Source organism: Capsicum annuum, chromosome 7, assembly GCF_002878395.1.
Source record: "Capsicum annuum cultivar UCD-10X-F1 chromosome 7, UCD10Xv1.1, whole genome shotgun sequence".
Classification (NCBI taxonomy): domain Eukaryota; kingdom Viridiplantae; phylum Streptophyta; class Magnoliopsida; order Solanales; family Solanaceae; genus Capsicum; species Capsicum annuum.
Genome location: NC_061117.1, coordinates 772,682 through 797,238, shown reverse-complemented (window position 1 = coordinate 797,238; position 24,557 = coordinate 772,682). Strand labels below are relative to the sequence as shown.

The following is a 24,557-nucleotide window of genomic DNA, read 5'->3' as shown; positions in this document are numbered from 1 at the left end:
GAAGTAAAAATCTGAAATAATCGAATCGAATTTATAGAAATTGAACCAGACCGAATTTATTTCAGTTTGGTTACGATTGTCATTTTTGTTAATCCGAAAATCGAAAAATCGAACCGATATTAAACCACCAAACTGAATAAACCGAATGCCCACCCCTACACCCCACCCCAACCCATGACACCCACAAGTCCTAATAAATACTACTAATCATTCACACAAGTTTTCTACTTCATGTGTTCATCAAAGAAAAAAAAAAGATAGTGAACAAGTGAAAAAAAAATATTATAATGGTTGTTTCAAATACTAATAATAAATCTTCAAAAATTCTTGTTGGAATTTCTTTGGATGTTGAAGAAAGTAAAGAAATTATTTCTTGGGCAATTAGAGTTTTAGCAAATCCTAATGATACAATTATAGCACAACATATTGTTGGTAAGTTTAATTTATTTTTACTTCAATTATTATTATTAGCCACAATTTAAATTTGTTTTCTTGTGTAATAATATGTCACAATTAATCCAAATGATACAATTATAACACAACATTGTTGGTAAGTTCATTTTTCTTTCAATTATTACAACCACCACAATTTTAATTTGTATTTCTTGTGTAATAATATGTCACAATTAATCCAAATGATACAATTATAGCACAACATATTGTTGGTAAATTTATTTTTTTTCAATTATTATTATAGCCACAATTTTAATTTGTTTTCTTGTGTAATAATATGTCACAATTAATCCAAATGATACAATTATAGAACAACATTGCTGGTAAGTTTATTTTTCTTTCAATGGTATCCACAATTTAAATTTAGTGATAGTTTCTTGATTTACATTCCTTATGTGACAATGACCTTTAGATAATGACACGTGTCATTTAATTTTACACAAATTTTAGGGAAATAGTTTTTTTTTTTTCAAATTTTTTTAGTTATAAACCAATCAAAAAGAAGCTAAGAAAGACCCCAAAAAATCTTGATTTTTATACTTCTCTTAATGGAAAATATTCAACATTCTTATATGTAACATAGAAGCTGCTGTTCTTCAAGTTAGAAATATTTTCAATTTTTTTTTAAAAAAAAAAAGATTTATCTACAATGTAGCTTCTTATAGTTCTTGAATTTTGTATATATTTTTTTAATTTTTTTTTTTTTTTTTAAATTTGATGAAACAGTGGCAGAAGAGAAAAGCAAGAGATTTGGTGATCAAAAGAAATTAGAAGAAAGCAAAAAATGGCAATCAATATCAAAAAATCAAACTCAAATTCGAAAGGCAAAAGCATTTGTTATTTCTTTGATGGGAGAATTTACAAAAACATGTCAAGATAAACAGGTAATATTAAACACTACAACTTTTCTTTTGAATCAAGGATCTCTCAGAAATAAAATACATACATACATATATATATAGAGACACACACACATCCCTCATATATAGTAGTATGATCAATGCGTATATTCTATCGTCTCCAAACCCTGTTTGTATAATTTCATAGTATGTTCTGCCTAACCGTAATAATTTGTACTTGTCGTTGGTGTATGCATATAGAACAATAAATATTATACCGTCAGACGTATCATCATTTACAACAACATTTCACTATATAGAAAGACCAAGCTTTCTTTGGAATCGATTTCATGTCATGTTATATTATACGTTCTCTTTCACGACACATCAATATAGCCAGTGGCGGAGCCACCTTTGCTCCAAGGGGTTCGGATCCTTCGACGGAAAATTATATTGTTTTTATATTATTTTTACATGATTAAAAATATTTTTTATGCATAAATAGTAGATGTTGAACCCCTTTCGACTAGTTCGTATATATATAGCTGCCACATATTATTCAGACAAATGGCGTTATTATAAAAAGGTTTGACGGTAGATATTTTTGTATTACGTATAGTGTAAAAATTTATATATTGATCCTTATTGTCCATATTAGTGTTCATTTAAGATCATTTTAATCCAATTAATATTATAAAATGTCTATATATATAATTTTTATTAATTTAATTGAAAATTTTCAGGTAGATTTAGAAGCAAGAGTTGGTTTTAGTTCTAATGCAGGAAGAGGTTTAATTAAAGAGGCTAAAAGTATTCCAGCTGATTTTCTTCTCATTGGTGGAAGAAAAAATAAAACTTGCAGGTAATTGACTTCGATATACTGACAGTATAAAAAAAAAAAATCATTTGCGTGTCACCACTAGAAATACACAAATTTTCCATGAATTTTTCTACGAGACTCGTTGAGAATAATTTCTACAGATTCAAACTTTCAGCGACATTTCGTTGGAAATATTCATCAGAAATTTCGGTGAATTTTTCTATGAGCTTTTGAAATTATGCTCGTCGAAAATAATTTTGACAAACTCAAACTTTCAGCGATATTTTGTTAGAAATATTCATCACAAATTTCTGTGTTTTGAATCGTGTTTTCTTAAAGAAATTAACTTTGATACACTAACATTAAAAAAGAATCATTTGCATGTCACTACTAGGAACACTTGAATTTTTCTACGACACTCGTTGGAATTGTGCTCGTCGAAAATAATTTTGACAAACTCAAACTTTCAACGACTTTTTGATGGAAATATTCATCAAAAATTCGCGTGTTTTTAGTATTATGTATTATTAAAGACAGACACTTACTATTTTTTTTTTTTTTTATTATTATTATTATTATTATTATTATTATTATTATTTATTTATTTATTTTTCAGATATCCATTCACAATTGCAAAGTATTGTTGTGAAAGAGTTCCAGATAATTGTTCACTAGTTGTGGTAGCTAGAAAATCAGGCCAACCACCACCACATAATATTCAATCCAATTCAATTCGAATTCAAGGTAATTTAAATTCCTATACCCCAAAAAATTAATTAAGTTTTTACGTATGGTCACTGAATTTTACTCATCACATAATTTGACACGTCAAAGTAACTCAATATTACCTATTATAACAATAAAGTTACTATGGTAAACCATTTTGTCCTACCAACTTTTATCATTTACATTTACCATTATAGTAAAGTCACAAAACTTTACCCACTATTATTGTAAAATCACCTTGACACGATGTCTTGACGAGCGTGTTCTAAATAAATTTGTCAAGTACATCTCGACGATGTCTTAACGACAAATAAATTCGTGGTTTTACCACTATAGTATATATATATATATATATATATATATATATATATATTGAATAAAGTTCAATGAACATACGTGAAATTAACATGATTGTTTGCAGAAAACTATCAACCTTTTTGACACATACTCGTCACATAATTTGACACGTCAAGGTAACTCAACTTTACCTACTATAACAATAAAGTCACTTTGGTAAACCTTTTTGTCCTACCAACTTTCATCATTTACTTTTAACAGTAAAGTCACAAAAATTAATCCACTCTTACAGTAAAATCACCTTGACTCGACGCCTGGACGAGCATGTTTTGCCTTCATAGTGGGTGAAGTTCAGTTACTTTAGTGTGACGTGTTGTGTAATGACTTTATCACTATAGTAGATAAACTTTTGCGACTTTAACGTACGTGACAACAGATAAATAGATGATTTTACTATTATAATATGATGATTTAAAGTTCAAATTCCTATACTACAAAAATTAATTTGGTTTTTAGAATTTTACTCGTCACATAATTTGACACGTCAAAGTAACTCAATTTTACCTGCTTATAACAATAAAGTCACTTTGGTAAACCTTTTTGCTGCGCCAAATTTTATCATTTACTTTTAATAGTAAAGTTACAAAATTTAACCCACTCTTACAGTAAAATCACCTTGACTCGACTCCTCAACATAGTTGATACAATCCAGTTACTTTAGTGCGACATGTGTAATGACTTTACCACTATAGTAGATAAACTTTCGTGACTTTAACGTACGTGCTGACAACCTATACCACAAAAATGAATTTGGTTTTTAGAATTTTACTCGTCACATAATTTAACACCTCAAAGTAACTCAATTTTACCTACTCTAACAATAAAGTCACTTTGGTAAACCTTTTTGTTGTACCAACTTTTATCATTTACTTTTAACAGTAAAGTCACAAAACTTAACCCACTATTCCAGTAAAGTCATTATATCAGGTGAAGTTCAGTTACTATATTATTACGAGATAAGCATTCAGTATCCCCTCGAACTATGGCCAAAATTGCTACGATACATTCCAACTTCACATGGGTCTTATCCCCCTGAACTCAATTTTAGCGTATTTTTGTCACCTTTTTGTGCTGACATAATAACTATATTATATAAAAATGAGCCCCATGTCAGCTAAAAAGGTGCCACATAAGCTAAAAAGGGTGACAAAAATACACTAAAATTGAGTTCAGGGGGTAATACGACCCCTGTGAAGTTGAAGTGTGTCGTAGCAAATTTGGTCATAGTTCAGGGGTACTAGATACTTTACTCTATTATTATAGTTGATACAGTTCGGTTACTTTGGTGCGACATGTTGTTTAATGACTTTACCACTATAGTAGATAAACTTTCGTGACTTTAACGTACGTTACAACAGATAAATATATACTTATTATACACTTCATACACATATTATACATGAATTATATACTGATTATACACTTCATACACATATTATTCATGAATTATATAGCCAATTGTTTTGCAGAAAATGATCAAACTAGTTCAAGATGGCCTAAAGATAACAATTCCCCTTCATCAGAGAAGCAAATTATTACAAGAAATTCACCAACAACAGTACTAAATGGTTGTGAAGGTGAAGAAAATAGTTCAAGTTTTGATGAAAATTCCATTACAAAATCCTCAATATTATCATCATCATTATCATCACAATTCAAATTTCAACAAGATCATCAACAATTCAAGAAGCCACCAATGTCTCCGTTAAGGCGAATTTCGTCTTTTTTACGCTCTCCATTCGATACGAGTTCGAGGAAGAAGAGTTCAAGATTTCAAAATGATCAAGAAAATAAACAACAAATTTCACCATTAAAGTGTTTTAGCTATGAGGAAATTGCAAGTTCTACAAATTATTTTCATCCAGGTTTGTGTTCTTCATGTAAATATAAACTATGGTTTAAACAAAATCTCCGCATAAATAATCGCGCAGATTTACTACGTACTTTTTATAGTTGATATACATAAATTATATACTGATTATACACTTTATACACATATTATACATGAATTCTATACTGATTATACACTTCATATACATATTATACAAGAATTCTATACTGATTATACACTTCATACACATATTATACAAGAATTCTATACTGATTATACACTTCATATACATATTATACAAGAATTCTATACTGATTATACACTTCATACACATATTATACAAGAATTCTATACTGATTATACACTTCATACACATATTATACACGAATTATACACTTGACCCCGTGGACTTTTTTAGGTCCAATGGGCTAAATTTTGGTTTTAAAATTAAGAGAAAAGTTTGCAAAAATAGTACACCATGAGGGGTATTGCACTATTGATCTTGAACTTTTGACCCTACTTAACAAAATTAATTTAAAATATGATCTACTTTGCCTATGGGTAAATTTAATTTATGGCCACAAGTTATACCTTTTGGGTACAAAAGTAATTTTCTAAAGATCAAAGGTCAGCTCATTTGAAGGGTGGATCGTATAATTACTTCAATTTTTAATTCGTGTAATGAATGATATGTGTTGAACCTAAATGAATTAGTGTTTGAGAATAATCCATCGCTAAATGAATTTAGTGATAGATTTTATTGATTAGCTATTTATCCGGCATTAATTTTTATTTTTTGAGAAAATGTTCTGTTTCCACCCTAAACTATAAATGAAATTATTGAGACACACCCGAACTTTAGGAGGGTCCTATTACCTCTGGACTAATTAAAATCATATTTTTAGCAACCTTCGTGTCTACGTGGCACATACGTGTGCCTACGTGGATCTTCAGTGTGTTGATTCACTAATGTGCCATGTATGTGCCACGTAGGCACTAAGATTGTCAAAAATACAGTTTTAATTAGTCTAGGGATAATAGGACCTTCCTTAAGTTCAGATGTGTCTCAGTAATTTCGTCTATAGTTAAGAGTGAAAACAGTATACTTACTTTTGTTTTTTTAGTAGTGATTTCCCTTTATTTTTTTAAATATTTTTTTTATTTTTTTTTGCAGAGAATTTAGTGGGACAAGGTGGATATTCAGATGTATATAGAGGGGATCTTGAAGATGGAAGAATAATTGCAGTAAAAAGATTAGCAAAAGATAGCAATGATATGAATAAAGAAAAAGAATTCTTAATGGAATTAGGTGTAATTAGTCATGTTAATCATCCAAATACAGCAAGTTTAGTTGGTTATTGCATTGAAAATGGCTTCTATCTCATCTTCAAATTTTATCCCAATGGCACTCTCTCTTCTGCATTACATGGTAAGTTTTTTTAACCTAATTTACTCTTTCATTTATTATCATATCGGTTATGGTCTGTTGTTTTGTTACTATCTGTTGTTATTTCTTTTTTTTTCTCTGTATTGTTGTCGTGTGACCAGAATGTCACGGATTCAAGCCTTGAAAACAGCCTCTATCAAAAATGTAAAGGTAAGGTTGCGTACTATACACCCTTGTGGTGGGGCCCTTCCTCGGACTCTGCGGCACATAGCGGAAGCGTTAGTGAACCGGACTGACCTTTTTGTTGCTTATGTCTTGAGTTGATCGTCTATCGAAAACAACCTAACTCTCTACCTCACCTCTGAGGTAGCGATAAGGATTAAGGTCTGCATATACTATACTATCCCCAGATCTCACCTATAGGATTTCACTGGTATGTTGTTTTAGTAGTATTCCATCCTATATATAAATGTCAATCCGTTTGACCACCTAAATGACTCCGTCGATCCCGTCGGGTCACCCTCACCCGCTCCACACCCCACTTGGGGGGCCGTCGGTCGATTTTTTGTTCAAACGGCTCCCGGGTCCTGGGCCCACCCCGAGAATCGTGGGCTAACACCCACCGAATTGGCCTAAAAATAGCTTATTCATGCTGTTTCGACCATTTGACCACCCAAACAGCCCCGTCGGACCACCCTCACCCTCTCCACACCCCATTGGGGGCCTGCCCTTCGATTTTAGGCCCAAACCGCTCTCGGGTCCCAGGCCCACCCCAAGAACCGTTGTGGACAAATTTTATAGTTAAACAACATAATTTGTTGTTAATTAGGTTGAATAGGTCATGTCTCATTCAAACTACTGTTGGCTTATGTATGCTATATATGTCTAGCGACTAGCGAATCCTATTCAGTATCGGAATTAGATTGAATTATAATTAGCGACACATTATTTAAAAATAAAGTTGTTATCTAGGAGTTGTTTTTTTATATGCATCTCAAGATGAATGACAGGTAATAGATCATCATTTCACCTTCTGCGAGATAAACATCATGAATATCATACAAAATTTATTTTTTTTAGATTATATACGTGGATCGAAATACCTTACGTTCTTGAATCGATAATCATTTTTTGAATTTTTTATTTTTTTATTTTTTTGCAGGAAAATCAAATAAATCACTTGAATGGCCAATGAGATATAAAATTGCTCTTGGAATTGCAAGAGGTTTACATTATCTTCATAAATGTTGCAAACATCGTATAATACATCGTGATATCAAAGCTTCAAATGTACTACTTGGACAAGACCATGAGCCTCAGGTACAACTCATAAAGCACGTACTTTTCGTAATTTTTTATTAGGGTTTTTTTTGCACATTTGCTAACTCTTCTATCGCGTAAAATTCAAAAATAATCATTTTTCGAACTATTTTTGCAAATCAGATAATTCTTGGAATCCGTGACACTATCATGGACGAAATATATAATATATACATAATGTTGTGATAGAGTTTCAGTATTTTTTTTATGTTCAAAATTCATGACAGAAATTGAATATCATAGACGATATCTTAGATATTTTCACTTAATTAAGTTGAATATTCATGATATTATGATGGTATTTCCTCATCAAAAGTGGATTTTTTAAAAAAATGAACTTTTTGACGATATTGGTTATTTCTCAAAATCAATCTAAAAAGTGGCTAGCAAGTATAAATTTCACTCTTCTACCTATATAAAAAGCTTGAAAGAGGAAATTAAATTTTTTTTTATTCTTCTCGAAATCCACGATACTGTTATGGTGTTTTCTCGTAAAAAATGTTTACTTATTCTAAATCATTTTTCAAACACTGACTATTTTTTGAAAAATCAACCTAAAAAGTGGCTAGCTCATACAATTTTTTACTCTTTTATCTATACGGAAGATTAAAGGAGGAAATTAAAGTTTTCTTTTATTCTTCTCGAAATTCATGATACTATTATGGTGTTTTGTCGTAAAAAATATTTACTTATTCTAAATCATTTTTCAAATACAAACCGTTTTTTAAAAATCGACCTACAAACTTGCTAGCTCGTACAATATTTTACTCTTTTATCTATATGAAAGATCAAAGGAGGAAACTAAAATTTTCCTTTATTCTTCTCAAAATTCATGATATTGTTATGGTGTTTTATCGTAAAAAATATTTACTTATTCTACATAATTTTTCAAACATAGATTCTTTTTTAAAAATCGAATTAAAAAGTGGCTAGCACGTACAATTTTTTACTCTTTTATCTATATGGAAGATTAAAGGAGGAAATTAAAGTTTTAATTTTTTTTATTTTTATTTTTTACTCTTTTATCTATATGGAAAATTAAAGGAGGGAATTAAAGTTCTCAAAATTCATGATACTATTATGATATTTTGTCGTAAAAAATATTTACTTATTCTAAATAATTTTTTAAACACGGATTATTTTTTAAAAATCGACTTAAAAAGTGGCTAGCACGGACAATTTCTTACTCTTTTATCTATATGGAAGATTAAAGAAGGAAATTAAAGTTTTCTTTTATTCTTCTCAAAATTCAAGTTATTGTAATGGTGTTTTCTCATAAAAAAATATTTACTTATACTAAATAATTTTTCAAACACAAACTATTTTTTAAAAATCGACCTAAAAAGTGGCTAGCTCGTACAATATTTTACTCTTTTATCTATATGGAAGATTAAAGGAGGAAATTAAAATTTTCCTTTATTCTTCTCAAAATTCATGATATTGTTATGGTGTTTTGTCGTAAAGAATATTTACTTATTCTAAATAATTTTTCAAACAGATTATTTTTTAAAAATCGAATTAAAAATTGGCTAGCACGTACAATTTCTTACTCTTTTATCTATACGGAAGATTAAAGGAGGAAATTAAAGTTTTCTTTTATTCTTCTCAAAATTCAAGATATTGTAATGGTGTTTTCTCATAAAAAAATATTTACTTATACTAAATAATTTTTCAAACACAAACTATTTTTTTAAAAATCGACCTAAAAAGTAGCTGGCTCGTACAATTTTTTACTCTTTTATCTATATGGAAGATCAAAGGAGGGAATGAAAGTTTTATTTTTTTATTTTTATTTTTTACTCTTTTATTTATATGAAAAATTAAAGTAAGGAATTAAAGTTTTTTTTTTTTCCAGATATCAGATTTTGGGTTAGCAAAATGGCTACCAAATAAATGGACACACCATGCTGTAATTCCAATAGAAGGGACATTTGGATATTTAGCACCAGAATATTTTATGCATGGAATTGTTGATGAAAAAACAGATATTTTTGCATTTGGAATTCTTCTTCTTGAAATTATTACTGGTAGAAGACCTGTTGACTCATCAAGACAAAATCTACTTTTATGGGTGAGTTTTTAAAAATATTTAATTTAAATTAAATTTTTTACTATAGTCACATGTATGTTATGACAGTCTTAATATCATATGTTTCAAAAGTTTTATGGTTACAAATATGGTGTGGTATATATATGGTCACAAGTTTCACAAGTACTTCTCCTTTCGTCACAATTTAGTTATATATATAAGGTATATGAATTGTTTAAAGACAAATTATTTTTAAATAAGAAAGTATACGTAATGTTCTTTTTGAGATAGATAAAAAGAAAAATACCGTCATATAAATCAGAATTTGTAGAAAGTATTTCCTCCGTCCATCTTTATTCGTCCAGTATACTGAATGGGAGGACTACTAATTTTAATTTAATTTTTATTTTTACTTTATTTGGAATTTCTTGAAAAAATGTAATGAAAACGACAGTAATATTATGGACTTTGGTCCCTGGATTTAATAGTAATAATTGCTCTCAGAAATATCCTATTTTAACTTCTTCTTTTTCCAATTATTAAAGTTATTAAAGACAGGAATGAACATAAATGAGCATGTGTAAGTAATTGGATATGAAAATGACATGTAATCTAAGAAATTATCTTATACTCCTATTTTTAAGAAATATATGCTGATATTTTAAAAAATAAATAAATATGAAGGATGATAAGATATTTGTATATATACTTGTATTTGTTATTTATTATATAATTTGTTTGGTGAATTTTATTAGTTAATTACTAAAAAATTTATTCTTTTTTTTTTTTAAGGCAACACCATTGATGGAAGGTGGAAAATTAATTGAATTATTAGATCCAAAATTGGAGGGTGAATTTAATATGGATGAATTGCATAAAATGGTTCTTACAGCTTCATATTGTGTAAGACAATCTTCAGTATGGCGCCCATCAACAACAGAGGTAAATTATTATACTTATTGTTACAGAGGCAGAGTCAGAAAGAATTTTAAGATGAACTTCCTTTGGACGGATAAATGATTAAAATTATTTTTTATGTATTAATAGTAGATATTGAACCCACTTCGACAAGATTTTCTTCAAATATTGAATCCCTGCCAAAGGTTTGGCTCCGCCTCTACTCAGAGGTGGAGCCAGGATTTCGACTAGGGGGTCAATATTTGAAGAAAACCTAGTCGAAGGAGGCGTCAACACCTACTATAGATACGTAAAAAATAATGTTAATCATGTATAACGGGTTCATTATTTGAAGAAAATTCAGTCGAAAAGGGTTCAACACCTACTATACATAAATAAAAAAAATAATTTTAATCATGTACACATGATATATTTTTCCGTTGAAAAAGGTTCAGATGAACCCCGTGCCAAAGGGCTGGCTCCGCCCATGCTTAGAGGCGGAGCCAAAATTTCAACTAAGGAGGCACAATATTTGAAGAAAACCTAATCGAGGAGGATTCAAAACTTACTATAGATACATAAAAAAAATAATTTCAATCATGTATAAATGGTATACTTTTTTGTCGAAAGAGGTTTGGATGAACCCCTGTCAAAGGGCTGGCTCCGCCCCTGATCAGAGGTGAAGCCAGGATTTCAACTAAAGGGGTCAATATTTGAAGAAAATCTAGTCGAGGGGGTTCAACACCTACAATAAATACGTAAAAAATAATTTTAATCATGTATAAATGATATACTTTTCCGTCGAAAGAAAGAGGTTCAGACGAACCCCCTACCAAAGGGCTGGCTCCGCCCCTTCTTATTGTGATCGGTTATATAGTATTACGTTTCAGTTCCAAACAAATTGTGATCGACTATTTTTTTTTCTTTTTCTTTTTCTTTTTTATTTTTGCTTAATTTTTTTTTTAGGTGTTAGAATTGTTGAGATATGGTGATGATTCAGAGGCAGCAAGAAGTTGGAGAATACCAAAATTTACAAGTGATGAAGTTGATGATTACTCAATGGTTTTTGGATATGATCTTCCTTCTGATTTAATTTTAGAAGACCTTTTTTAATCTTTAATTTTCATCATAATGTAGAATTACTTTTCCTCTTTAATTTTTCATAGATTTCCGCTTAAAACATACATATAATGTTTAGTGTATTATGGCTTTTTTTTTTGGGAACTTCGGTGTCCGATATCCACGTTTAGCGAACTGCAAAGCTTATTCTGACGGTGCCGCTTCCAACGGATTTTTTTTTTCATAAGCAGGATTTGAATTTGATACTTCTGATTAAGAATGGAACAATCAAATCAGTGCATCATAGCTCATGTTGGTAGTGTATTATGACTTGAATAGCATATAATATAATTGTTGGGTTAGTATCCAATTGCAAATGGTTACATGTAATAGTTCAATAATAATAGAGTAGAATTTTTTTAATCAAAAGTACTATCATAAGGTACTTTTTTTTTTTTAACATTTTGATTCTTTATTTTGACAATTATACATCATTTTTATTATGATTGTGTCATTTTCTTTGGTTTCTCAAGTTTTTGTTTTATCCTTTTCTTTTGGATTGGAATTCTAAACTTTTGGGTGAACCAAATTTTTAAAAATGACATATTTGTTACTATTTGTTATGCTAAGGAAACAATTGGTCAAGAATAATATAATAAAATATTTTACAAATTAAAAGTTCTTATAAGCTGAATAGTCATAACTCCCAACTCCCCTCAATCTCATGAAAAGAAAGTTATATCAGAGTATAAAATGTTAGGTGACTATTCTAAAATTTTCAAGTCTTGCAGAACAGAATTATTCGGTATTTATGCTGGTAGGAGGTAATAAATAAATATCTTATAAATTTAATCAAGGTGCACACAAATTAACCGTACAATGGTTGGATGGATTTGAGATTAGAGACTAAAAATGGGCCAAAATGTCTTGTTGGTAAGTTGGCAACTAGATGTATATTTATACATATTCAAGTCTTGTGGAACAGAGTTATTCGATATAAATATCGATAGGAGGTAATATATATATATATATATATATTCTACAAAATTAATCGAGATGCACTCGAATTAACCATAAAGTGCTTGGATGGATTTGAGTCAAGACACTAAAAATGGGCCAAAATGTCTTATTGGTAAGTTGGTAACTAGATATATACATATACATGTTCGAGTCTTGCAGAACAGAGTTACTCGATATATATACTGATAGGAGGTACTAAATATCCTGTAAAATTAATCTAGATGCACACGAATTAACCGTAAAGTGCTTGGATGGATTTGAAACAATAGACTAAAAATGGGCCAAAATGTTTTGTTGGTAAGTTGGCAACTAGATGTATACAACATATATACATACAAATGAAGAGAATGAAACGGGAGACAAATTTGTTGTCAATTTAAATGGGCCATATATTGGGCCTACATTGCACGTGAACTTCACGAGCTAGTCTCATGTATTTGGACCCACCTTCTCCTTCTTATGTCAATTCTTCAATATCAATACACATGATTGTGACAAAAGAGTGTAGTTTATTTTCAAAAACAATTAGGGAAAATTTCAGAAATAGCAATTCTGTAGTCTTAATTATAACTTTTATAGCAACAGTTTCATAATTATGAAAAATAGCAAATTATATTTGTATTTAAGCAAAATATTGCTATATAAATATATATGCACAACTGAAAAATACATATTCTTCTATTACTATGAAGTGGGTAAAATATTGCTACTTTTGCTATAAGTTGTAATTTTGAAAAAGTGTTGCTATTTATTGTAATTATAATCTTAAGGATGCTAGTTTCTGTAATTTTTCCAAAAAAATTACATCATACTACAATTTAAATACTTAAAAATTTAATTTTTTTTAAATAATTACATAAATTTTTAATTTTACGTAAAATCTAAAATACATTACTGAAATATGATATAATCGTATAAAATTAAGTGATGTATTCAGAAAAATATGATGTATTTGTGTAAAATTAAGTGATATATCTTAAAGGATGTAATGCATCCGCGTAAAATTAATTAATGTATTCAAAAAAAATTGTGTGGACTAAATTAAAGATTTTTAGTAATTTTTTTAAAAAGTTGGGATGTGATACTTTATTATTTTCAAAAGAATTGAAATTTTATGTTACTTTTATTTATTTATTGCCATTTTTCTTGTAGGGGGGGAGGGGGGGACAATTGTTTAGTAAATGTTTTTTTTTTTGTAATTTAGAACCTTTTAAATTATAATCTAAAGATTTCTTTTGAGCAAACTGAAAATCTTACAGAAAAACGATATGTGATGGCTTCAAATTATGTAAGTTACTGCAAACATTAAATGATGTATAACATTTTATCAATAAGGTTAAATAATATATCGAGTCAATTATTGACTAGGAGAATAGTTGCCCCCAAATACTATATCGGTACGATGTTTAAAAATAGAAATAAAAACTAGTATATAGTAACCTATAAAAAAATATTTGTGTAAATTGGTGCGTTTGTGCTACACGTTTTGTTTTGATCAATAAATTTGAAAGTTTGAGTCAAATAAAAATAACCAAAAAAGAAGAAAAGGAACAAAAATATTTTAATCTCAATAAGAATTTAATTTGTTAAATTAATTAAAACATGTTTTATTTGATAAAATTTATGTGTGCGCTATTTTTGTTGAGATGGCTACATATTGAATTTCCTCTAAATTTAATTAGATATTTTAAATTTGAGTCCCGAAAACAATAAATATTACAATAGGATGCCTTTACGAATTAATTGTCATAGATTGAGTAACGAAATGACCAAATTCAGGTTAAGATTGTATTTCTCTGAGTTGCTCGAGCTTTGGCTATTCATAGTACTGTTTGCAGCCTTAGCGCGTCTTTGGTTATGCCTAGATGTGTTATGCCCTCCGACAGATATGAATTTGATTGCTCGTATCTTTAGCATATCATTTGCTTCAGTTGTGGTTATGTCTTCGATGATATTTTAGTTTCAGCCTTTGTGAGAGTCGCTGGATATATGGCTCGGTAATATCTCAATTTCAGCCCTTGTGAGAGTCGCTGAATATATGCTCAGTCTCTGAAGGTGAGATGAGTTCGGGATATATGCTTGATTTCCTGTAATGAGATTGATTTTGGGTGTGATCTTCTTGAAGATTTATTTCAGTTGTGGCGCTGAAACTGAAATATCATCGAAGACATAACCACAACTGAAGCAAACAACATGCTAAAGATACGAGCAATCAAATCCATATCTGTCAGAGGATATAATGCATCTAGGCATAATCAAAAACTCGCCAAGTCTGCAAACAGTACTATGAATAGCCAAAACACGAGCAACTCAGAGAAATACAACCTTAGCTGAATTTGGTCGATCCATTACTCAATCTATTTATGGATCTACGTGATTATTGTGAAATCGAATTAATCGATATAATTTTATTTGTCATTTTTGATTAATAATATTATTAATATATATTGCACTTAAACATCATGGACAAATTAGATAATAATTATAGACAAATGATGAAACAAAAGATGTTTATAAAATCCCGCAACATTAATTTATAATCTTAAGTATGTGGTTAGGAATTATACAAAATATTATATTGACCTAACCCTTTGTTTGTTTGGTATGTATATGTCATCAGATCATTCAAAAGATATCTATAAAATATCGTCTATAAATAGTGAGATTTATAATCTTAAAAGTAGGTCAGATACGTAATTAGCTGTTACAATCAGCGACAGAGCATGAATTTTTGCTAAGGATATAAATATAAAGAAGTATAATAGATTCAACACCTGTTATATCTGTATTTAATAATATAATTTTTTGACGAATAATAAGTTTCGAACAGATCTCCTCGCTCGTCTAGTTCCACCCTTAGATAAATATATATTTAAAGACGAGCTCGAGCTTTGAGCGGCGTGGGACACCACAAATTTGAGCAATGTTGGGACACCTAGTGGCGGAGCCAACATCTTAAATAAGGGGGTTCAAAATCGAAAAATATGAACAAAAGAACTAGTCGAAAGGGGTTCAACGTCTGTTATATATACATAAAAAATAATTTTAAGCTTGTATAAATAGTATAATTTTTTCACCGAAGGGGATTCGGATGAACCCCCTCACTATTAGCTAGCTCCGCCCCTGGGAACACTGCCATCTTCAGCGCGCCAATTAACGTAAATAATCGATCAAACGCGATTAAGAAATACGAATTAATATAGTCTAGACTCGAACGCAGGTCGCGCGCACACTCGCACTGAAGGACCTAAAGGGGCACGACAACCATATATTTGAGGAATTCTTTTAAAATATATGATATTTCCGTAAGATAAATTTTTTTTCTGAAGTTAACGAATGTCGTATACCCTTTCTTAAAAGTCCTCAGGGGCGAAGCTACCCTTGAGTTAGGGGGTTCACCGAACCTTTTTCAGCGAAAAATTATGTTGTATGTACAGAGTTAAAATTATTTTTTATGTATATATAGTACATATTGAACCCCTTCGATTACTTCGTATGTTTACTTATGAACGAACCCTCTTAGTGAAAATTCTGACTTCGCCACCGATAGTCCTCCCCTAACTACAATAGGATTAGTTGACTTTGGTAGTATAAATGTTCATAACATAATATTGAACACAATTTAGTTTCTAATTACATCTAAGGTGGGACAAAATGTTGGCCTATACCATATTGATTAATAAATTAATAATAATAGTGACTAAAACAATTAACTAAAAAAATTGTATTTCTTTTGTAATTTGGACACTTCATCACAATTAATGGAAACTTCCAGAACATTTCTTAACTAATATTTAGTAAATTGCAACATCCATTGGGTCTCAATGTAGCCAACTTTTCAATAAAAAAAATATTATAAAACTTTAACCTAACTTTGTGTCTTATCTTAGTTGTTATGTTATTATTATAATTCTAATAAAAGTTGATGTAGAAAAATAATAGACAAGGTCCACCATGGGTTGTACCAATGAGAATTTATTAAAAGATATATCATGTTATAGTCTAGGATTAGCTTTTAAAAAGACATATATGGCACACTCTAAAAGGCAAATAGTTTTTTTTTTTTCTCATCTCGGTATTTGATATTCGTATCAGATCAAAGTAGATTTAGGTTTAAAATTATGGAGTTTTCAGCACACGTTAAATTTGATGCAAAATAAGTATAATTATATAAGAAATATTTAAAAACTGATATAAGATTAAAAAAAAAATAGCAGCAGTTAAATCAAGAAGAGAACTGAGTGTTTTAATTTTCAGGCAGAATCTTAAAGTTTTGAGTGTCAATATATGTGTTTGGACCTCCAAAGCATCTATGATCTTTAAATTCTGGATCCGTCACTGATATTAGAACTCGAGTAATTTAAAATTTGCAATGATCGCATATGGCTCAATTTTGGAACGATGCTCCTAACATGATCGTGTGTCATTCTCAAAGATTCAAATCTGAAATCTCTAATTAATAGTGGAGGAATTTTAACCATTCCACTCTAACTAATTTTTTACAGTTATAATTTTTTTTTCACAGGTTGATTGGATATTCGACGTAGATTTATCGAGCTCAACTCATGACATACTCATCACACAAAAATAACTTTACGATGATTCAAATCCCTTAATTTTTTTAACAGTTATAATTTTTTTTCACAGGTCGGTTGGATATTTGATATAGATTTATCAAACTCGACTCATGACATACTGATCACACAAAAATAACTTTACGATAATTCAAACCCCTTAATTTTTTACAATTATAATTTTTTTTTCACAATTTGCTTGGATATCCGACGTAGATTTATCGAGCTCGACTCATGACATACTGATCACATGAAGATAACTTTACGATGATTCAAACCCCTTAATTTCCTTTCTTTTTTCACAGGTTGGTTGGATATTCAATGTAGATTTATCGAACTCGACGCATGACATACTGATCACACAAAGATAACTTTACGATTATTCAAACCCCTTAATTTTTTACAAATTGTAATATTGTACTCCTATATAATAAAGTCAAAACAAGTATGGCCATGATTGAAGTTACAAAGCAGGAAAAAATCAATATTTATCAAAGTGGCTAAAAGGACAGGTGAATGGTCGGCTGGATAAGGCAAAGTTTTTTTTATTATTATATTATATATTATATGATATAAATGTCCTAACATTATAATAAAATGTAGGGACATAATACAGTTAATAATAACCAATCAAAATTCAGAAACAGATATATCTCCACTGCCAATATTGATATTGACAACTCAAAAAATAATTGTGGGGCTAAGAGTGATTTGAAATAGCCAATTAGGTTTAAGAAACAGATCTTCATGAAAGGAGAAATATACTTTAACATATTCCGTATAATTTCATAAATAAATAAATTTCGAGAAGCTTAGTGTACGTAAACTTTATTTCTAACTTGTTAGATTAGAGAAAATATTTTTAGAAGACTCTCAGATCAAGAAAAGCATGTAACAAATCAAGTATGAAAAAGAAAATACGATAGTGAAGAATACATGTTGAAAAAAAATAGTAAAGAAAAAAAAGGTAGGAACGGAAAAAAATACGATATTCAAAACCCAAAAAAGACAACAAATAATAATACACTCAAAAAGACTCACAAATCAAGAAAAGCATAATAAATCTGATATGAAAAGGAAAATACGATAGTGAAGAATGCATGTTAAAAAATAATGAAAGAAAAAGAGTAGCAACAAAAAATAATATGACATCCGAAACATAAAAAAACAACAGATAATAATAAACTCAAAAAATTAAAAATAGTAAATAATAATCATTTTAAAAAAAAAAAAGAGCAAAAGAAAAGTAATATGAAAAAAAAAAACAATTGAGATTAATAATGGATTTTCAAAATGAGTCAAGTTCAATGGATATGGTTTCCTTTTTTTTTTTAATTATTATTATTATTTTCTCCCTTTTAATTATCTAGTAATATCTATTTGACCTAATTAATTTGGTTTTCCATGTCCACTGAATAAACACTCTCCATTAAAAATACTTTTATTTTTAGGTATTAAAACTAAAAATGTTTAATTAGGAATTAAAAGATCCTAATTCCTAATCAATGATATTTAGTATTTAAAGTTTATGGAATTCTATACTACTCTTAAAATTAATTTATTATAGTGTAATTGAGTTTAATATCAAATAATTACATATAAAATACGAGCAGAAACGACTAGATTCACAAGATCGATTCGTACTTAAAGAGTTGGATCTGCCATATTAAATGGTTATTTTTTTATTTCTTTAAACTATCTGATATTCAATATGTTCACTGACATAACGAATTCGATTCTATGTGCCTAGCCACCAAATCCAAATATTTTCACCTAAATTTATTCTCTTCATAGAATTATATTTCAAAAATTTTAATTAAAAATAAATAAATATCTTATTCATTCCATCACATTATTGATAAGTTTTTTTTTTCTTTCCTTGTAACTTCATGTAAATAAAAAAAATATTACTAATAAACTTTTTTCAATGACTAGATACAAAGGCCATTTGGTGATGGTACAGTTGGTATGAATAACCAATCAAAATTCAGAAATAGATCCTAAACAAACTAATAATAAAATATATGTCTAGCAAACGTATCGGAGCCAAAAATTTTCACTAAGGAGATTCAAAAATAAATATACGAACAAATCGAACGAGATTCAACGTCTAGTATATACACATAACAAATAATTTTAACTATGTAAAATATTATAATTCTCTACCGAAGGAGGTTTGCTCCGCCCCTGCCTCTTAATATACTAAGCTTTCGTTACATAGGATTCAGAGAAGAATCTGATCACGTAAAATTACTTTGTTATGCTTACTTTGTAAGCGGAATTATAGCTCCGCTCCTATTTTCATAACTTGAGGGATGACATTTTAGTCACACGACAACAACTCTTATTTTTTGAAGAGAGGAAACTAAAAATAGAAATATTAATATTTTCTATCCATATCATTTCCCTATAATAAAATTTCAGAGAAAAAAAAAGTCGATTGAACCATTTTTTACTAGTGCAATAAAATAATATTTATATTGAAATAGATCTGCTAGATGTCCATTTTAGCCTCTTTGTGGAGTCACACTGGCTTTAACAATCAATCAGAATTTAATAATAGATCTTTAACAAACTAGTTAAAAAAACATATACAAATAAATACTTTTTTTTTAAAAAAAATAGTCTAATTAATTTGAATTTGCGTCAAGAAGTCTTACTTTAAAGGTAAAATACTTTTTACCGAAGGCGATTTCATACATGCGGCTCAAACTTGATATATCTGATTAAAACTGAAGAAATATTTACTTATCTTCCACAATATTTGGTTGCGTGTATACAAACATTTAATCGACAAAAGAAAAAAGAACTACTTAATTTGACTATTAACATAGTTACTAAAATTACCGCTCAATTAATTGAAATTTACGTCAAAAAGTTCTATTGTGAAGATTAGGCAGTTTTTACCAAAAGTGATTTTATATTTATGGCTCAAGCTCTAGATCTATATAAAGTTGAATAGACAGAAAGAAAATAATGCTTTGACTATTAACTTAATTAGTTACTAAAATACCCTTCCATGAGTACATGAAAAAAACCAAAATGCCCATTAAAACATTTAGGGTAATTGGAATTTGGAAATTACATCTTATATATACTAAAAACAAAAACAAACTATTTTCTTTTCTTAATTAATTAATTAACCCCGAACGATTCAGTGCATCAAAGCTTCCGCGTCTTAATTAACTAAAAACGAAGGAACGATGCCGTATCGTGAATCGTGCCCGATAAAATCTCCGTTGGAGAATATCTGATCGATGTCATCGCAGTTAATGCCTCGAGCGCCGTCGCCGTCATTTCTCTTAGCGAAACGACCTTTAATTCTTGGCCTTGTTTCAGCATAAGCTTTTCTAGAAGCGTATCGAATAGTCTTTTCGAATTTTCGATTTTTCTTCTTCTCTCTATATCGTAAAACTCTTGCTTCTCTGTCTAAACCGAGTAATTTTTCGCCCGGCAAATTTGGTAAATCAACATTGTTAGTCACATTTTTCATATATGGATATGATATTTCTGAAATTGAACTTCCATCTGGTACTATTCCAACATCTAATGATGATGATGACACCTGAAATTTTTTAAAAAAAAAAAATGCAAAATTTTTAGCTTAATTTTCAACAAATTGTAAAACTTAGAGCTAGTAAACTAATGAAAAATTAACTCAAATTTCAAGAAAATGCAAATTTGTTGGTAAAATAAAGGGAAATTAGTTCAAATTACAAAAAAAAAAAAAAATTAATTACCGTGACTCTGGATCAGTTTGTCTTTGTCTCTATTAAGAATTAAACTTGAAATCTTATAGTGTTCGATTCACGTCATCGACTACTAGAGCACACCCTCTGGGTCTCAAATTTCAAATTAGTGTGTTGGTAAAATGATAAAATTTTAGCTTAAATCAAGAAAATTAGCTCAAATTTCAAGAAAATACAAAAAAAAATAAAAATCAAGATATATTAGCTTAATTTCAAGAAAATTAAAAAAAAAAAAAAAAAAACAGGAATCAAGAAATATTAGCTTAATTTCAAGAAAATTAGCTCAAATTCCAAGAAGATTAAAAAAAAATGAAAAATTAGTTTAATTTCAAGAAAATGCAATTTTGGGTGCTACTAAATTGATGGGGTCTTCAAAAAAAGACAAGAAAAATTAGATTAATTTCAATAAAATGAACTTTTTGGTGTTTGTAAAATGCTAAGTTTTAACCAAAAACAATAAAAAAACAAAAAAACAAACTTTGGGTACTTACACTGATTGATGGGGTGTTGTAAGATTTGATATGAGATTGAGTGAAATCAATCTCAAAATGTTTTTCTTGATGATGAAATGGCAATGGTTTGATTGCACTAGTTGTTGTAGTGGTAGTAGTTGTTTGTACTGGTACAACACTATCATTTGATGGATTGTAATGAGGTACTTGTGATTGTGTGTCTATAGACACAACAGAAGAGTAATCAAAATCAAGAAAGCTGTTTTCTGAATCTGAAAAAATGAAATCCATTGATGGTTTCATTTCTGTAACTAATGGAAGTTTTGATGTTGTTATTGTATTTGGTGGAATCCATTGTTTTGTGTTGTTGTTGTAGCTCTCTTCATGATGTCCTAGACATGGGGCTATGTCTCTGGTCGTGGTTAGGTCGACGAGGAAGGTGGCAGCGGTGGATTTGACGACGGATTCGATTGGGTGGTAGAAGGGGACGACGGGGACCCGCTCGTGGCGCTGTGCGAGCGGGTTGGCCGAGTGGATGTCGCGGTCGCAGGCGACGCAGAGGGCGGCAGCGTCGGCCCTGCAGGTGACGCTGGCTGCCGCCTGCTCGCAGACCTCGCACACCCAAACGCGCTCGTGCCTGGCGTGCTGATGCGTGTCGCAGGCCAAGCAAACGAACGTGTTGTCCGTGCAACAAAAGACCAGCGCGGCGGCCAGATGGCAACACCCGCATGGCTTTGCCATCCCGGCAGCCCCGCCCCCGATCCATACGCCGGGGAAACAATTGGAACCTTCTCTCAACATCCCCATTTTCTTTTCTTCTTGTTTTGTTTGATTTTTTTTTTCTTTCTAAAGCCTAATGCTTATTCGCTAAACTTTGTTAGTGAGTTATTTTTGTTTGTGATTTTTGCAAAATGAACAGCTATTGCTTGTTCTTCTTAAGGGAAAACATGATGCTGACGAGTATGAGAGTGCCACGTGGGTTGAATTTTGGCCTCAAAAAAGATTTATGACAAAGCAATGATATTATTTTGTATTAATTGTCATATGTCTGTGCCGACGTAGGGCCCACTTTGAGGGCATTGGGTGGTTTTGTTTTTTACTTTATTGTTTTGGAGTGTGTGGTGTGGTTGCGTGGGTGGGTGGAGCCGCAGCAACGACCAGTATTTTTACTAAGGGAGTTTCGTATCTGATTAGAAAAACATTCGAACTAATTGAATGAGGTTCAACATCTACTATATATTATATATTTTTCTGTCACAGAAGGTTCAGATGAATTGCCGACTCAAAGATGCCTCCGCCCCTGGGTGGGGTGGGGGGGGGGGGGGGTGGGACCGTAACGATAACAAGTATTTTCACTAAGGGAGTTTCGTATCTGATTAGAAAAACGTTCGAACCAGCTGAATAAAGTTTAACATCAAACTATATATATTACTTATGTAATTTTCTGTCGTAAGAGGTCCAGGTGAATCGTCGGACTCAAAGTGACTCCGCCCCTAGGTTGGGGTGGGGGTGGGGAGTATAGGGGCGACTTGTTCAAGTATTTCTTTTGGTAAAAAGAAAAAAGAAATCTAGTGTTAGATCACGAGAAGAGTGAGAAGTGAAAAAAAAGTTAGGCTAATTTACTTTATCATAAAGATCAAATATTAATAAAGTTTTATAGCTTTTCCACTAAAGTTGGTTAGTTGAGGATAGTAAAATGATATCATAATACTATTATTCTTTATTTCAATTCGATGTTTTGATATTCGTATTAAAACGATTACTTATAATTTAAGTTTGAGCCCTTTAAAGCTCGTTAGAAAAAGAGTAAAATATTTAATACCCTCATAACTATAACCAAATTTGCTACGACACATTCTAACTTCACAAGGATTCTATTACCCCTTATATTCAATTTTAGCGTATTTTTATCACTATTTTTAGCTGACGTGACACCTTTTTAGCTGAGGTGATCCTCATTTTTATATAATAAAAGTGTCACGTCAGCACAAAAGAGTGATAAAAATACGCTAAAAATTGAGTTCGGAGAACCTTTGTGAAATTAGAGTATGTCGTAGCAACTTTAGTCATAATTCGAAGGGGTACTAGACGCTTATCTCTTAAAAAAAATTACTCCCTATAATAACATATTTTACTCAAAATTCAATTTGTTGTAAATAGTCATAATACTATCGAGATGTGGCAATAGTATTTTTTTACATAAAAGTAATTAAAGTGTATCTACTATATAGGACATAAAACTAATTTGTTACTTTAAGTAATTGAAAGCTTATAGTGGATAATTTATGATCATACTTAAAATTAATCGCCGAAAGGCGTTGATGAGGTAAAGATTAAAAAGACGTTAAGAGTAAATAGTTGTTCCCAATTAATCGCCCTAAAGATGAACTAGAATTCTCGAGATGCATAGAGGTTCTATGGAGTCTTCTTTATCAGGTCAAGCTTATATAAAGCTACCCACGACCCACACCCAATATCTAACATTTATTATCTAAAGAAGAATACAAATTACATTTAAAAGATTGGTTGAACATTTAAAACATTTGAAAAGACTTATTGGATCAACTTTGTTTTTTTTTTTTTTAAAAAAAAAACAAAGTTGTGCCATGAGGGCAAAGGAATTGCAAGTAACCCTATTTAATTTTCCCTACATTGAATTCCAAGTTTTTTTTTTTTTTAAGTTTCTTATGAGAATTCAAAGTTGAGTGTTCAGTATTCATATGAGATCTGACTAAATTTTAAGAAAAAAATAACATAAATATACAGCTTAATTTATTATATTTATACTAATATCCAATCTTATAAAGTAATTACAAAATCTCAACTAGTTCTGTATCTTCCTTCGATGTATCAGGAAGCTAATTATGTATCTCGACGGTCCAAAATAAAAAATAATGTATCGAAAGCTAATTATGTATTTTTAGAAAGAAAAAATGTATCTTTGTTGGATGTATTATGCATCTCGATAGACCCCAAAAAAAATCCTAAGCTAATAATGTATCTTTACAAAGAAAAAAATGTACCTTCGTTGGATATATAGAAAA

General features: G+C 30.1%; 2 protein-coding genes across 4 annotated transcripts; one reads left to right on the top strand and one right to left on the bottom strand.

Annotated features, from left to right (window-relative positions):
- The first annotated feature begins 226 nt into the window (after positions 1-226).
- On the top strand, positions 227-11,881 carry LOC107877511 (probable receptor-like serine/threonine-protein kinase At5g57670). Of its 3 annotated transcripts, none has more exons than XM_016724174.2 (10): positions 227-432; positions 1,180-1,337; positions 2,036-2,154; positions 2,729-2,856; positions 4,665-5,060; positions 6,201-6,455; positions 7,576-7,733; positions 9,589-9,804; positions 10,555-10,704; positions 11,626-11,881. In XM_016724174.2, exons 1-10 carry the CDS (start codon positions 288-290, stop codon positions 11,770-11,772), a joined length of 1,872 nt encoding a protein of 623 aa, XP_016579660.2. In that variant the 5' UTR covers positions 227-287; the 3' UTR covers positions 11,773-11,881. The 3 variants fall into 3 exon arrangements, with proteins under 3 accessions (XP_016579660.2, XP_016579659.2, XP_016579661.2); XM_016724173.2 differs by having other exon boundaries at positions 248-432; positions 4,650-5,060; XM_016724175.2 differs by lacking the exon at positions 227-432 and adding an exon at positions 939-1,053 and having other exon boundaries at positions 4,650-5,060.
- An 8,390-nt stretch (positions 11,882-20,271) lies between these two features.
- On the bottom strand, positions 20,272-22,568 carry LOC107877488 (zinc finger protein CONSTANS-LIKE 5). The gene is made up of 2 exons (XM_016724136.2): positions 21,553-22,568; positions 20,272-20,877 (listed from the first exon to the last, which is right to left on the bottom strand). The coding sequence occupies exons 1-2, from the start codon at positions 22,318-22,320 to the stop codon at positions 20,491-20,493; spliced, it is 1,155 nt and encodes a 384-aa protein (XP_016579622.2). The 5' UTR covers positions 22,321-22,568; the 3' UTR covers positions 20,272-20,490.
- Positions 22,569-24,557: the final 1,989 nt, after the last annotated feature.